This window comes from Alligator mississippiensis, chromosome 2 (genome assembly GCF_030867095.1).
Source record: "Alligator mississippiensis isolate rAllMis1 chromosome 2, rAllMis1, whole genome shotgun sequence".
Taxonomy (NCBI): domain Eukaryota; kingdom Metazoa; phylum Chordata; order Crocodylia; family Alligatoridae; genus Alligator; species Alligator mississippiensis.
Window position 1 is genome coordinate 90,771,859 of NC_081825.1, and position 17,123 is coordinate 90,788,981.

General features: G+C 38.9%; 1 protein-coding gene across 16 annotated transcripts in view; it reads right to left on the bottom strand.

Annotated features, from left to right (window-relative positions):
• The window catches only part of RAPGEF2 (Rap guanine nucleotide exchange factor 2), a 333,613-nt gene that overhangs the window by 20,681 nt on the left and 295,809 nt on the right, over window positions 1-17,123 (bottom strand). For all 16 annotated transcript variants that reach the window (XM_059721919.1, XM_059721926.1, XM_059721915.1 and 13 more), the window contains 4 exons: window positions 14,820-15,066; window positions 9,769-9,926; window positions 3,178-3,418; window positions 2,587-2,970 (listed from right to left, as the gene is read on the bottom strand). In XM_059721919.1, coding sequence (XP_059577902.1) covers window positions 2,587-2,970; window positions 3,178-3,418; window positions 9,769-9,926; window positions 14,820-15,066 — 1,030 coding nt within the window. The remainder of the gene's footprint in view (window positions 1-2,586; window positions 2,971-3,177; window positions 3,419-9,768; window positions 9,927-14,819; window positions 15,067-17,123) is intronic.

Consider the following 17,123-nt stretch of genomic DNA (forward strand, 5'->3'; position numbering starts at 1 on the left):
GTCCAACCTTTATTAAAGAAGTCTTTAACCTAAAAATACATTTGGGACATGCAGTTGCTTCTGATTCCTAGATAAAGCATCCCTGTTCACTTAAGCAATTTGAATTTAGAGAAAGCTCTGTGACTCTTTCCTTTGCTGCAGTAGTCCAAGTATCATTGTCACCTCCAGATGGAATAATTCTAATGGATTCTAAGCTGAGGAGCACTGCCTTCTTGGTGCTAAGAAATGGAGTATTTTATACCAGTAGTATGGAGGCTATACTGACCAGCTATTCACATCTAGCTGTAAAGGGAAAAATGTATATGGATTGATAAAACCTTCCATTGTTCAAATGGTAGTTATCTGACACACTGCCTCTCTCCAGGGGAGGTCAGCTGAGGTGGCTGACCTACACCCTTGATTTAAATTTCTTAGTGATGCTGAGAGATTATCAGCAAGGGTCCTCAACCCTGGAATTTGTTTCTTCATCTAGTCAAATGAGCTCAAATCCACTTGTCTTCAGGACAAGGGACTCGTGTTTACAAAAGCTTTTGCAGGGGAGGGAAGGAAGGCTGCTTTTGAACATCCATTAGCCCTTTTTAGTGGCATTTTAATTATCTTCTATTATTGTGATGTTTTATATTTTAGTTTTTCAACTTGAAAGACTCTGAAGAACAAGTATTTAAATATTTAGAGGAGCTATGATTTTTTTTAAGTGTGCACTATGCCTCTTTAAATTAATTTGATTTCTACAGTATTTACTCAGTTCTAAGATGAGACCCCATCCTCCCTTCCATTTAGTAGAGGGGGAAGTCCCTCATCTTGGAACTGAATACAAATCAGTAGGGGAGGGGCAGGAAACTGCTGTGGCTCTGGCCCTACCTCGGTTTGGAATCACAGCTGCTGTTTGCCATTCACGGCCTCTGCACCCTCTTTCTCTCCCCCATGTAGTCTTGGGCCCCTGCACCTCCACTTCTATCTGCGTCACTTCTTCCCCCCACAACCTTGCCCTTCTTCCCCTTCTCCCCCAATGCCTGCACAAAGGGAGAGGGGAGAGTAGGAAGAAACAGAGGTCAAGCTGCCTACCTCTCCACCCCTTCCCCTATCACCACCTCCACACAGCCTGTCTCCCTAATGCCTGTTCCCCACTGCCTCCACTCCACCGCCACCTGCCCCCTACTACTGCTTTCCCTGCTGCAGTGGCGTTAGGGATGAATTTAATATAAGCCTCCAATAATCAGATTCTAAATATGGAAAATTATAACAAGTTTATAATTTTTCTATGTATAGAATCTAATTATTGGGGGGGGGGTCATCTTGGATTTGGGTAAATGTGGCAATTTAAATATTAAACAAAATCATCTTAATTGAAGGCATTTTATACAAAAAAATTAACCCACCTGAATTTTAGGTAAGTGAAATACAAATCTGAGAATAGCCAACAATAAACTCTAAGTCAGATAATTGCAGTCACTGGGTGTGTGTTCACATGAGCGCAGACGTTTGTTTCCTTGGGGACAAGAAGCGGTGACGTACCTTGTAGATTGTGGCCTCTGGTGCATGGCAGGTTACCCCAGGTGGGGTAGGGGAGGCTAGGGCCAGTAACTGTGCTGGCTCCAGCCACCCTACCAGTAGCTCTGGCAGGTTTTGGGCAGCGTCCATTGCTGCCATGTACACTACCCTGCTTTTTTTCAGAAACACCTCCCCACCCCCACCCCGCAAGGTAGCAGTGCAGGGAATGCCTGCATGTGCGGTGCCACAGATGGGTCTGTAGCACCACATACCACATGTCTGTGCTCATCTGGACACAACCACTGTTCCTATTGCCCTTTTCAGCTCTATTATGTAGATATACATACAATACTTTCTCTCTGGAAATTTCTGTCCTTTCATCAGCAGACTAAGCAGCTGAGGATAAATTACAATCAACAACATTTACTGAAAACTCAGTACATGCAAGGTATCGGACACTTTTCCTGGCATTGAGCATCCTTAACTTACAGCGAAAAACAGGCTGAGGTCAAACAGCACTTTACAAGAGATACAAAGTGCCCACACTCATCAAGACAGTGTGGGTGGAATAGAAAACCACAAAGATCTCTAGACTGATATCCAGACATTCCTATAACTCTGGAAATGCTTCCTACTGTTCACTCTGCCTTTTTATCTTTCTGTCAGGTAGGTCATCAGATTAGCAAGACAAATTCTACTCACTTTTTAAAATCCTGGAGCCCCTGGTTCCCCCCAAAACAGTTTTTTCTTGGGGGGAGGAAGGCAGGGCTCCCTCTTTCAAATTAGGCTTTAAGTCTGACTTTGCCCTTGTCCAAATCTTTCCTATTTCAACAAACTCTTCCCACATCACACAAAATGTTTGTACTCCCCAATAACGGTAATCTCAATATTTATAAATGTAGTAGGGTACCAAATAATATTTCAACAATAATTTGAGTGCCACTTCAGTCTATTTTTACAGACTTGTGCAAAAAACTGATGTTAACATTAGTAAGTGGTTGCATTTCAGTTTAATAAAAGTCTTTGCTTTGCTTGATATATAACTCCACAATAACAGACTGAATTCACAGTAAAAGCTACCCTTCCCTCATTTACCTGATGATTGCAAACATGGAGTTGAAGTTTTTGCATTCCCTGCAGTGTAGTGCTATCTTAATGAAATGTTTAATGATCTTCATCCTTTTTAGCTGGTTGGTTTCTCTCAGAATCTCAGATGCTACCCAGAATGTTTCTTGGTTTATTACTTCTTCAAACTTTTTCAGATTAGTACATCCTGATTTAGATTTGAGTTTAAATAGGTCATCTATATATTCTGTGGGTTCAATATTACGGAACAACTCAAAGTTTCGCATGGAGAGCTGTGTAGCCACCTCCACAGTACTAAGCTGCAACAGAGAAATTTGGCTTTCCCTTAATAACTCCTGAGCGTCTTCATCTGAACACAGGGTTTCTGTCTCCATGTTGTTTTTCAGATAATATCTATAAAAAAATTCAAATGACAAGAGACTTGATAAGGACATCACATACTTGTGAAAAGTATACAGACCACAAATAATATACTCTCTAGCACACTTAAAAGAGTGCAAAAAGTTGAACTGAAACACTTGCAGAATAAAAAAAAATAATGTTACAACTGTTCAGACAGATGCAGCACAGTTCGTACAAAATAAATAGGCATTGTCTCACCTGCCACTTAGCTGTATTCTATCAGCAAGCTTGGACAGCTGATCTGGAAGCCTCCTCTGCTTGATTACACCTTCTGGAGTGACGGACACTTCACACAATGAATATGCATCAGGCGTAGCAGTGAGGGCAAACTCCCGAATTGCCTGAATGACTACTTCCTTTGCCGTTGTGTCCTTACTAATCATAATGTAACGACTTTGCTGATCTGCTTTGAAAACTCTGAGGACTTGGTCTGGTAAGTCTGAAGAAAAAAAATGTGTACTCAGTAGCTTAATAAAACAGGTCAAATATAAAAGAAAAAGAAGTGTGATGCTATTATGGTTACTTCCACAAATGTACCAGTACCAGTTTTCATGTTTCACCCTTTTTTTCTCCTAAAATTGCTCTGATATTAATAAGACAAGACTCGCAAATTATCTCTGTTTCATGAGTCTAACATGAATTTGAACCTAAAAACCTGACCTACAAATTTTTACTCCAAGACATGCTCAAATAGCAAAAGCTGGCTCTCTCTCTCTCCTACTCATGGTAGTGCCCAGGTTTAGGAACTACTTAAGAGAACATTTAGAACATGACGTGTGATATAAATAATATATTACAGATACAGTGGACTCCTTGGGCTATACCAGAGGTTCCCAAACCTTTTCTTATTGAATACCCCGTTACAGATTTATCAGCTTCCCATATTCCCCTACCACAATGTTTTATATTATAACCCCTTAAATGTCCGTTATTACTATAATGAAAATTAAATCTGCCAATACACAATTTCTCCCTGATACCCCTTAAGAGATTTCTTGCGTACCCCCAGGGGTACATGTACCACAGTTTGGGAACCCCTGGGCTATACTATAGAACACATTTAGGAAGTCTGAAGTTCCTTGCCTACAAACTGGTCCTCAGTCTTAATAACATGGCTACTTAAGATGGTCTTCACCACATCTCCCTAGTCTTACACTCCTATATATTGAGAACACAAAGACAGCATGCTTTATTTTCTGTATAAAATTTCTGGTTCCCTACATAGTTAGTAGTAGTAGTATTAAATGTATACCCTGAGCAAACCCAGACAGACTGATGGTGGCTTGCCATTTTCCTCTCAGCTTCATCTTCAAAACAGGAAGCAGAGATCCTTCCAAACTTAAAAAGTTTTAAGAAATACCAAGATCTGGTTGTAAAATGAAGTACCCAAGAAACCAGAATCTCAATCTCTCTTCACAGTTTGGGATATAGGTATTATGGTGATACAAGTCATAAATATAAGTAATTTTCAAATACCTAAAATAAGGAACCTCAATAAAGTAGGCTGATTTCCATAGGTGCTGGTCTCCCCTAAATTATGCTCAAGTGAAAGTGAACCGAGACTGGTCAGCACTTATGAAAATCTGGCATAAGCTTGTTAGAAAATGTTGGCCATTTTTAGGTAGAATTCTTAGAAATTTAATTCCAGGAGGGCATGTGCCCCTATAGAGTCACAACTGTTCATATTGGAGAGGTATTCATATAAATGGCATGTAAGATTCATGGGTTAGTGGTCAGCTACATGTGGAAACATGTAGGCAAAATTGTAAAAAAAATATTAAATGAAATTGTGCATTTATCTTTCTGTTTTAATTTTTTGAATAATTATGTAACAAAATATTAAGTATAAAAAACCAAAAATAAATAACATTTTATAAATCAAGACTAATAGCTTCCTCCTCATTTTAATAAGGAAAATATTGGCCTGAAGAACTGAAAGGAAAACACAAAATACACATTCAGTATTCAAATATTTTTTTCTTACATTTGTTTTAATAGCAAAAAATACAATGTTTGTGAGCAAGGCTGTCAGAGATTCTTACTACTTTTGAGACATTTAAAACCCCCAGAATTCAAAACTGAAATGTTGAATTTGAATATCTTTACAAGTTTGATGCTAAACTGAAATCTGGAATTGAACCCTATTTTCATGATACTAACAATATACGGTACAAACAGACCAAGAAAAAAGCAAAGCTCTATAAATATCTTGCAGCTCTTTACCAGCAGGCTTAAGCACAATTGTAAAGTAACCACAAGGTATTTTATTTTCACTGCTGTTACTTTAATTTTTACATGACAATTAAAGTTAATATCTATTTTTAGAGATGAACAGCTTCTGCTATGCGTGTCATGGATTTAAAGTCCTGTTCTGTGTTTCAAAGAAAGAGGCTATAGAATTTGTACTTTTACTCTGAAGGACATAAAGGTTATCTGAACAACATGAAAATAGAAGTCAGAGAGGAGTCTTTTAAGTCTACAGCTAAGAATGATACTTTAATAGATGGATACTGACAATTCAGCTGTTGGAAGAAAATGCTTGCTCTGGAAACCCTGCAATCTTATTTGGAAGCAATTTACAGAAAAAAAGAATTTACCATTAGAATTGGATGTGCACTACATGTTTATTTTTAAATTACTACAAGAAACATGTATTCATCAACTGAAGTACAGAAGTAAGAGTATAATAATTAAGCAGTTTTACCTCACTGTTAAATGTTCTCAGACTAGTCAATCTTGGAAACTTGAAGGTTAATAGCTCTTACATATGGTTGATTTTAGTGACATACTGGGACTTAAGCATTCTACTTTATCAAATACCTTCAAATAAGCCAAGACCTTTCATATTTAATATGACATTCTGAAACTTGAGAAACAACAATGAAAAACTGATATATTAATCTGACTGATTACTTCACCATTTCCATATGTATTAGGATAAGTCAAGGCCAATTTTTAGTCTTTCCTTTGTACTTCAAATCAACTACAATGATGTAGTAATGCCTTTATGTAACCATATTTCTAAACCCAATTTAAAAACGAATGTATGATAATCAAAACAGAGCACTTGCTTGCTGCACCAAATAAAGAAGAAACCTGGACAAATAGCTGGGTGAAGGAAAAATGAGCTGTCTGAGTAAGGGTCCATACGTTTGAAACATTACTTGACCCAGCTGTCTTCTTTCAGTAGCTAACTGGGGCAGTTTCAAGTACAGATCAGTCCCCAGTTTTATCCGGTACTTTCTGGGCTTTGAGGAGATGCAGGAAATAGACTTTGGGGAGATGGAGGAATTAGACCCTGCAGGGAGTGTCTCAGAGAGAAGTCAATAAAGAAGAAAAATTCTCAAATAGATCCCCATTCACCCATTTTCCTTTTCAAGGAAAGAAAAATAGGTAGGGAAAGGAAAAGAAAGCCCTTGCTACTACCATGAAAAGAATTAAAGTCATAAGAATGAGCTAGAACACAACCATGGCAAAAGATCAGTTCATTGGCTTGTCCTTATCTGGCTCAAGAACAAAATAACTTACTCAGTAGGTTTAAGAGCCACAGTATAAAGAATATGGCAGAAAAACTTCTCTCCTGACTATCACATGATAAACAATTGCCTCAATGGATGTAGTATCAGACTTGATTGATTTAGTTTAAATGGGTTTATTGAACTTGGGCGCACTTTATTGAACTAAGGTACACAATAAAATCATCCAATGGCTCGTGTCTATAAGGCAATCACTCCTACAATTCTTAAGGTATCCAATGTACTTTGATATTTTAAGCAGAAAAAATAATCAATTACTTTAAAGCACTTGATGTATATTTTGAAAAAGCTTTCATAAAGTAAAATACCACTAGACATAGTTTGATGAGAAAACAGTAATTCCTTAATACATATACAGAAAAGAGGATGAAGGGCAGTTGTAACGCTCAAATGAAGGCTCAACTCACCTCTGCCATTTCCAAAGCAAGGGCAAAAATGTGAATACCAACTTTCCTTATCTCTTTATTTCAGTAAAAAGAACTTAATTTTGCTAATTTTCATTTCACAACATGGAATGGGTTTGATGTCTATGTACTGCAACAGTGATAACTGGTTAATTAGCCTATCGGATATTTTGCTACTATGGTTTAACTTGCTGCCGTTATGATTCCCCACCAGCTGCTCCCTCCTTCCTTCCCCCCACAAACTGCCCTGCTTTCCACCTCCCATCCCCAGCAAATTCATGGTAAATGGTCTCTGCTGGATCATTCAACATTTACATTTCCTTTGGTGTGGCAAATTGGACAATTAATGGCACTACTACAATTACTACTACTGGTAGGTTTGCAAGGATGTTTTCAGGTCTGGAAATGAGGTATTTACTGTGCTTAGTGCTGCACATACATGTAGGAAAAACACAGCCCCTTCCGAATCCTCCTTTAAAAGCAGGGATCCAACCCCAGGACATGTCCTTAGCACATAATTAAGGAGTCATGCTCTCTCTCCCCGCAGTGAATCTTGAATTCTATTGCACTGAGGCACAGTTTTGAACAGGATGGAGGGCACCCCATTCCAGCCTAGTCAGGAACAGATGATTAAGACACTCTGTTCAGAATAGGGAGACGTAGGTTCGAATTCCCTCTAAGGTTAGGGTGCGCAAAGTCAGGCCTCTTATTATTTGTGTGAGCACTCTAAGCATTAGGTACTTGCACTATCCCTTAGGACAGGCATGTTTAACTCCAGCTCATGGGCCATGACCCTATGCTCTAGATCCAGTGTGTGAGAGAACACAGGGCCTGATCTGGTGCATGGGACTGGGCTGGGCTGCTCAGGGTCCCTGGGCACTGATCTAGGCATGCGGGGCCTGCTGGAGGCAGCAGTCTGGATCCAGGCATGTGGGTTCTGAGTGATGGGATCCAATCTAGCCTATGGACTAACCCAATGACTCATCTGACCTGCAGGGCCATAAGGTTGAGCACCATTGTATTAGAACACTCTTTACCTGCTCTGTTTTAAAAAGAAAAGAATAAACTAGGTATTTTTTTCCAAAAGGAATGGATTTGGCACCTAACTCCATGAAACAGTTCCAAGCTATGAACACCTATCTGACATAGCCACCAACCTGCCAGCCAAAGTAAGGGAATAGATGCAACAACCATATCAATATCAACAGATACTCCTATAAATCGTTATGATGCAACTGTTATGTTTGCAGGATTCTGTAGCAATACAAATGTAGCAAAACCACCACAACTTTAAGCTCCCTTCATTCAGTGTCGAACTAAGGGCAATTTAACTAACCTGTATATCTACAGGATCATGCAGATGTAACAGTTGAGGCAAGCTCTTAAGTGTCAGCTGCCTTTCTCCTTTCCAAGTAGTTAAAAGGTACACTTGTCCATAACCTCAATCATGCTATTTTCAGGAACAAGGGAATCTAGCATTTTCATTAGCATTTAGCCTGCTTGTCGATTGCACTGGTTATGATTAGGTGCACCAAATGCTCAGTATGTTCACTGTTATGAATCCCATTCCAAGGCATTTGAATCCTTTTGTGTACTACATAGCAAAGCTGGACAGCCAAGTCAGGGCCATGGACTCCACTCTGGGGAGTGTAGGGTCTCAGTCACCTACAAGTTAGTCATGAAAATCTCAGCAGCGTCATATTCATATCTCTTTGTGGATCTTGCCTTAAGGGACTTGTCCAAGATGACCAAAGTCTATGGCTGAAAGAGGAACTGAACCACAGATGAGTTTGAATTCACTGCCTTCAGTTTAAGGACTTTCTCCCTCTGCTGAAACGATTGTAGTCTATTTCAGTATATGAAATCTCCTGTGGGTTAGTTCAGACTACTACAGTCTTGAACAAATTATTGTCCAAAAGATAAGTTTGGTGATACAACAAAATCAGAACATATATATGCCATACACTAAAATTACAGGCAAACCATGCATTAAAACAGAGGTGGATTTGGGGGTGGTGGGCAGAGGAAGGAGGGGGACCTGCACTGGTGCACTTGCACCCCAATCGGTTCCTGTTCCAGCCAAAGTTTAAAACAAACTGCCTAGCAGAGGCTGCAGCATTTCTAGTCAGGCAGTGCTAAGAGAGTCAACTAACTTTATCCCTCGTTATAGTCTACCTGATCCCTTCTAAACCATTCATTCCACATGTGTTAACAACCTCTCTACTGTACTGCTCCTGGCAACGAAGCTCCTATTTCACAGCCCTGCAAATTGTCTTTAACTCATTCCAACATAGTTTTATTCATTTTTGCTTAAATCTTAAACTAAATAATACAGTCCTAGGCTCCTAGTATATCAGTAAAGCTTCTAGTTCATTTTTAAAACCTCAACATCTGCACCCCCGCTTTTCAAAATTCTAGATCCACCCATTCCTCCCAGTAGAGCACCCAGAACACCAGCAGACTCTCCTTAAGCCTAAGGAAATGTGTTTGTGCCTGAAAGCTTGCAAAGAACAATTTTCCAACTAATAAGTTGGTCTAATAAAAGATATCATCTTTACCCAAAGAACCTCGTCTGCCTATGTTCTTAGATCAACACGACTACAACCAACAACCCTAGATCCACCCCATGCATTCAACTTACATAAAAAGAATAGATGCATATAAATGTTTATCTTTATGTGGAATTAACTGGAACAATGTGACCAGGAGCTGTAGGTAAGAGACCTATGTGGTCTGCATAGATGTGGTTAATATAAAATCATGTTAACATCCAAAATCTGAAGGGCTTTCAGGAAACTTAATAGAGCGTTTAAAAAAAAAAAAAACAACAACAAAAAACTGATGCTCACCTGGAGTTGTGTTGAAGTCTAAGATGCGGTGATGCGACTGCAATAAATCTGGATTACTGGATGACAGGGTTCCACTGACTGGTAGAGCAGGAGGGATGTGTTTGGTTTGCCTCAGTCCTACAATACTGTCATCTTGGGACTGGCCAATTCCAATATCGCTGTGCCATAGAAAGAAGAAAGAAAAACTTTAGGACTTAGAAGTGTTCAAAGTTTTGTTTATAGTCATAGAAATCACTATTTATAGTTAATATTCCCCCAACTAGTACTTACTATATAGTTTCTCTTTATGTTGTTCAGCAGTATCCAAATACCATAGAACACTTATATTAGAATTGCTTTGCCCTTTCTAGGTTCTATGGAAACAGCTTTGTTGGGTCTTTCTTATCATTTTTGTAAGGGCAGGAAGAATTTATTGAAAAGTTTGTGAATAGCGTGCATTCTAAAAAACCCCAAAACTTCGGCTGTCTTCTCTCAACTAATCAAATCTAGCTCATCTTATAAATGAATGCCTTATCCCAAAACAAGCACTGTATCCCACCCTTCAATCACGTAGCTCCAGAGGGTCTCAACAATGTTGGCAGGTCATGGGTAGAGATGGGGTATCTAATAAATGTGGATACCGATCCATTGATTACTTTAATTTCAGGATGTAAGGTGCTAGACCTAAATAAAGAGTGCAAATACAGAACAGGAGATAATTGGCTAAATTACAAAATTCCTAAAAAGAATCTATAGGTTTTGGTGGATCACAGTCTTGATCTCAATAGGAGTCAGCAATGTGATATAGTCATAAAAAAAGGAAGTAAAAATTGTGGGTGCATCAATAGGAATATTAGATGCAAGACACAGGAGGTGATATTGTCACTCTAGTCAGCATTCCTTAGGACTCATCTGGAATACTATATGTTGTTCTTGACTCAGCATTTTAAGGAGAAGTTAGGGAGGGTTCAGATGCAGGCAACAAAAGTGATAAAGGGGTTAGAAAGCAAGTCATACAAGGAAAGGTTAAGAGAACCAGGCATGTTTCACTTGGAGAAAAAAAAAAGAATTGGGGCTGGGGGGGGGCATCATAGTAGTCTTCAAATATTTGAACAACTGTTCACCCTTGCTGCAGAGAACAGAACACAAAACAAAGGCTTTAAAATTGCAGCAAAGTAGACAAAATTAGATCTCAAGATAAAATATTTATTGTTACAACACTAAGGCAGTAGAATACATTATTCAGGGAAGTTCTGAGATGTTCTTCATTAGAGGTTTACAAGAGGAAGCCGAATATACATTGGACAAGGATGATTGAGTAGCAGCATTCATGCAGGGGTTAGACCAAATGACCCTACAGGTCCCTTCCAATTCTATGATTCTAAATAGGCCTTACTCAGCAATGGAAACAAACTGGAGCCAGTGGAGAAGGCTGAGCCAAGGGGTCTCTCAATAGTTAGACAAGCTGTGGCTAATCTGCAGTATTCATGCCACAAGTAGCATGGGAAGTCTCTGCATTTGGCATATGATAGACTGGAGAGGAGATAGGCTGCATAGCAGCTGATAGGGCAGGAAGCAGAAAGCAAAGCAGAAGATCAGGCAGGCAACACAGGGCAAGAAGCAGTAAGAACAGAAGATTGGGCAAGAGAAAGGGACCTAAGTGGCACTAGAAGAGGGCACAGGGCTTAATTTGTGGTATGCCTGCCAAAAAGTTCAACCCCCAGCTGAGGGAGACTATCAAAGAGCAACACTGGTCAACTTACTTTAAGAAGAAAACTGAACTTCAAATAAAATGTTTTGGTGAGTGAAAGTTGAATATTTAATGGCAACACATTTTTAAAAAATGGAAACTCAAACACATAGCAAACTAGAACTTGAATTTCATTGTGAATTGCCATGCACAGGCATCTAGCCTAAAAAGAAACTGGCATGCTTACAATATAAAAGGATGTAGGAGCTTAATTTTAAGCTACGTTTTAGAAATCTTAGCCTGCTGGTCACTAACCAGAGTATCTACACGAAAACTTTAAGGAACTGACTTAGTTAATCATACATCGCATTTCCATTTAGGATTGTCATATTACATTTAGTTATACTTTCCTGTGCTTACAGAAGCAGCCATTCACCCAACATACTCCTCCTGTCCTATTTCCTTATTTTTAGTGCTGTTCACGGTGGATCTGGGAAACAATCTGGTTAGCACTGGCAATCTGAGAAGCAATCTGGTCAGCAAATGACTGAAGACAAACCAGTGCTAGTATCAGGTACCATAGAATAGTCAAGAATAGAGTCCTTTTGGCTGCAGATTGATATTGATTTGGATGAATGACAGTACTGAAGCCTGTAGTTAGAGAATGATAGAGGGAAACAGCAGTGTTTGAATGGACTGAGTAACCCCTTTCCAGAAGGAAAAAGAAAGGTTTCTCCCTCGGGTCACTGGAAACGTGCTTTACTTCTGCAAAGTCAGGTTAAGGCTATGTGATCAAAACAATTTTAAGACAGACTATATTTTCTCATGCTTTAATAACGGTGGAAACAATGTTGCATCTTCTGCAGGGATTCTATTGCTTTCTGAAATAAAGCAGGAACAAGCTACAATTTATTTGATGAGATGTCTCTATGCCAGATGTTGGCAACATTTTTCAGTGGTGGACCAGAATGATCCAGCTTGGATTGAAGGTAAACCGGAACTATGAAGCCAGCTGCTGCTGTTGCTTCTCTCTGCTGCCCAGTCATGGTGCAGCATGGGAAAAGCACCTACCCATCCAAGCACCCAGCTGCTGAAGCCTCCACTCTGTGTGTCACATGCAGTAGCTCTGCAGGCCAGATAGGTCAGTAACCCCTGCTCTATGCAAAGCCTAGCATGCAGTGAGCAGCAGCAATGGTAATTCAAGAGGGAACAGTCAACTCTCTTTCCACTATTGAACACATTTTGCTATGTAACCATAAGGACATCAATACTTCTGGATGTATTGTTTTTTCAAGTACAAAAACAATGATCCAATCACTTCTGGTCATAGCAACAACTGATGGTATTTTTCACAGAAGAGGTGTCAACATCAATATTTGGCTAAATACAAACTCAAATAATGATATCCTACCTACTTCATAAAGTCCTCCTACAGTTTCAACTAGATACTGTACTCCTTTTCCTTTCTATCAATTTATTGTATAATTTTACCATGCATTGTTAAACATGCTGTGTTATAAACTAGAAGTGACTTTACTCAAGTGGATCAACACAGATCAAATTAATTCTGATGTTGTAAAGATTTTAAAAAGTTTCAAAAGTGCTATTAGAATCTCACATGAATGGTAAGCTGCAAGTACAAAGCATTTACTTTTCTTTTTTTTTTAAGCCCAAATGGAAGCTTGGATAAAATTAAAAAAATAATCAGTGAGATCCTGATGGGCTGTAAACAAAAAATAAACCCTAGAAAAATCAGGCTTATGACTAGTAACACTATATGCAATCTTGGGTGCTGCCACAACATACTTTTTCTTGCTGTTTTTCAAAATACTTTATTTGGTGGTAGTGGGGAGGGGTGCTGGAAGGAAGTGTGAGGCTTAAGGGGGGAGAAGTACATGAATTTCAGTTACTTTTGTATTTTTTCAGTGTGCGCTGAGGTATTATTAACACAGAAAGAATTAACAATTTGAAGAATATATATTTCCTGCCCAAGTAGCAAAGAAGGTAAAAAGATCTTTATTTATTTATGTTTATTAACTAGTAAATGACCTCTTTGAAAGGCAAGACAGTAAGTATTTACATTGCTTATGTGCTTTCTATTTGAGGTTTCCAAACAAGAACAAATGAGGACTTGAAGTCCCTTGTAACACTGAAATGCTGTTAATTATTAAGAAACCCAAGTCAGAAGTTTGCTGGGAGTGAAGGCACGTATTTGAAAAGCTACATCCCACACATCTCTATGTGGGAATCACACTTTCACAAACAGCTGAAATGTCAATGGGCTTTAAAGACCTAAATTGCTATACATAATGCAGGGATTAAGACTAGCAAAGAGAAAGGGATTTTAAGGTCAACCATATTGTTTTTCTGGCTCTTACTAGTCTTCTGAATAGGAATTAGGACCTGCAAAGAGAAATTCTGTCACTTTTTTCCTCCATTTTTTTCCTAAGACAGTTTGATACTATTAATATTACTAATATAGAACAGTGCAAACAATATATATAGTTCAACAGAAAAACTAAAAGAGCATAAACATGCAAAACTATTATATAGTAAAGGGTGCTTAATAATTAGATATTAGGAAAAACTTTTTTTGGTATGGGGATACAGAAGGGAAGTGCTGTTGGTTCTATTATATCAGCAAATTTTCCTTTGCTTTGACCGAGTAAAGTTGGTGTTTCATCTTTTTCACTTCCATATTCCCCCATTCTCAAGTTAGAGTAAGACCCCACCAACTCCACCAGTAAGACTTTAAAAGAGACTCAGTATTGGTCAGATAATAGTTTTTTACCACCACAGTACATCCCTTCTAACCACGGGCTAAGAAGATCACCTCCAAAAGATGCCAGATTAGAAAAGATACACGAGGTATACAATTTAGCACCTGTGTAAAATCTATCCAACTCCATTGAAGGACATGGGTTTAAATCTGGTTTGGGCATTTTGGCTTTGTTTGCCCTTCTAGTAGCATGAAACAACTGTCACTGGGATGGAGAAACACACACATACATGATCGCTGCTCAGAACCAGTTGCAAACCGACTATACTCACTAATATCAATCTTAATTGCAAAAGGACCTTTTAACACTTACCATGGCAGAAAGGTCAAAATGTAAAAATGTTTAAACCAGAATTTCATTAAAAATAACAGAAAAAGTAAGTGCTAACATCAAGTATGGTTAATGTTAACAGCATCAAGAGTGTGCAAATATTCGCTATAGGAATAACAGCCAAGATAAATACCTGTCCAACTATCAAATAAGGTACCAGACAGTTCATAAAGAAAACAAAAACAGTTCTTTTTAAAGATTTAACATGTCCTTCTGCTTAAATATGAATAGTTAACAAATGAAGCATTTTACAGGAAATCAAAAGTGCTTACTTGTACGGTTTCTGAGGCAGGATACTGATTCGCGTTTTATCAAGTATCTTTTTTAGTTTGTTTCGTCCTCCAACTGTGTTGGCTTTGCTTTTCTTATTAACTTTTTCTAGTCCTATCACCTGCTCCACATCAACAGCAAGGTCTGGAATGGAGTAACGACTTGCTTTTTTAATATCACCAATTTTAGGCAGGTGGGGAGCACCATTTCTTTTCTCCTCTGACAATCTTGTTAGAAGTTCCTTAAAAACTGCAAAGCAAATAAAGGTTTAATAATGTGAACTGGAGGAAAAAAAGATTCTCTCTGTAACATTTTTTGTGTTAATTAGTATGCCAAAGACTGCCCAGAACACTGTGACAATAGAAAATAGAAAACAGGGAAACTGACCCAGCATACAGCACATGAATGCAAGGCCAAGTCAACAGTGTTTGTGGGAGATCTTTGATTTCACCCACTGGATGGTGTTCCACAAATGAGGAATTGTGGGGAAAAAGATGTGGTCTATATCAAACATCTAACATATTAATAAACAGGAAGAAGTTGAAGTCACAGTGTTGGTCATGGATTAGACTGGCATCATAGATCTGGTGTGAAAATTGCAAGGTTTAGCCTATGCAAGAAGAGCAAGCAGATTAAAAAAAGGGAGGTGGTATGCTCTACATTGACAATATAAACACTTGTTTTGAATCTCAAGAACAGGTGAAAGGCATTTTTGCTGGGTGTCTCTGAATCAAGCTAAAAGGAAAAAGAACAGGAGTGATGATATGATATGCGTCTATAACACCACCTAATCAGGAGGAGACTGACAAAGAATTCAAAGGTGGAAGGTTACTTAGGTGAAACTGACACAAAAAGATAGAAATTCACTTTTCTATGAAAAAGGAGCAGTATAATAAACAAACAAACAAACAAACAAACAAACACCATAGGGTTCAAACTCAGAGAACTGGTAAGTAGGGCATATTAGTATGTAAGACAAAGAAAAGAGCTCAGGACACCTGGCAGTTACTCAAGGAAAATATTAAATGCACAAGAGCACGCTACCCTAATGTGAAGGAAAAATAGAAAGCACAGTAAAAGATCAATATGGCTATATCAGAAACTCTTTCATGACTGTAAAAATAAAAAAATAATCATGCAAAAAGAGGAAACGAGGGCACATGACTAAGTGGAAAAGGAAAAAAAAGGAAGCATAGGAAAACAAAAGGCAGAAAGACTAAGACACAAAGGTAGTGTCTATACTAGGCCTGTGTGAATAGGGAAGTATTTGATTTCGATTCAGAGGACAGTGATTTGATTCGGAGATTTGGATCACTGTTCCAAACTGATTTGGGCAAAACGACTTTGGAAGATTAGGTGACAATTCAAAGAGATTCGGTGATTCGGCCATAGCCTATAATGTCCAATTACTGAAATACCTATAACTTTGTCATTTTTTGGCTGATTTGGGTGAAAAACAGCAGGGATGGTAGTCCCTTCTGAGGGCATTAAGCCTGCCAAATTTCAAGGAGGTAGGTGCAGTGGTTTCTGGGAACCTTCCCCTCAAACTGCTGAAAGCAAAACTTGTATTACTTGTGTGTTAAGGCAGATTTGGATGAAAACAGCAGCAGGGATGGTAGCCTGTAACAGGGGGCCTTTCTAGTGCCGGTTAGATCTCTGCCCACCCACCTGTTTTGGGGCCAGCCGCCCGCCCCTTTTTTGCTCAGGCAGAAACTCCTCACAAAAGGGACAGAACAGCTGCAGACAGAGGCTTATATACTGTTTCTACATCCCTCCCCCAGAGCACAGTGACTGGAAGGGGACTCAAAGAAAGATCACAGTCACTGGCCAGCTATAGACGTCAGTATTTCCCCTCCTGCTCCCCCTCCTTCTCAGTTTGTTCCCCTGAAAGACTGTCTTTCGAATCTCCAAATCAATTCAGAGGGGTTTTTTGGTCTCCCTATTCAATTTGGATTCAGAGACTGAATCACCGAATTGGGCTGAATCTAATCAGTGACCAAAGCTTTGCACACCCCTAGCCTATACTGCTTCCAGGGAGCTTGAATGTCACTGAGAAATGCATTGCATCCACCCACGCCTTTTTGATCTTCATGTGCCAACTGCAGAAATGAGGGCATGAAGCTGCACTGGTGTCACCTGTATCACCACCACAATATCTGACATATCTGAAACTGTTAGGTTGCCCTCAGAATAGGCTTGCAACTTAATTTGGGGTTTGGTTAGTGCAGAAGTCAAGTAGGTAGATAAGGAGTTCATATCAGTTATATGGTTGAACAAAGAAGCAATACAGACATATCCAAAATGAG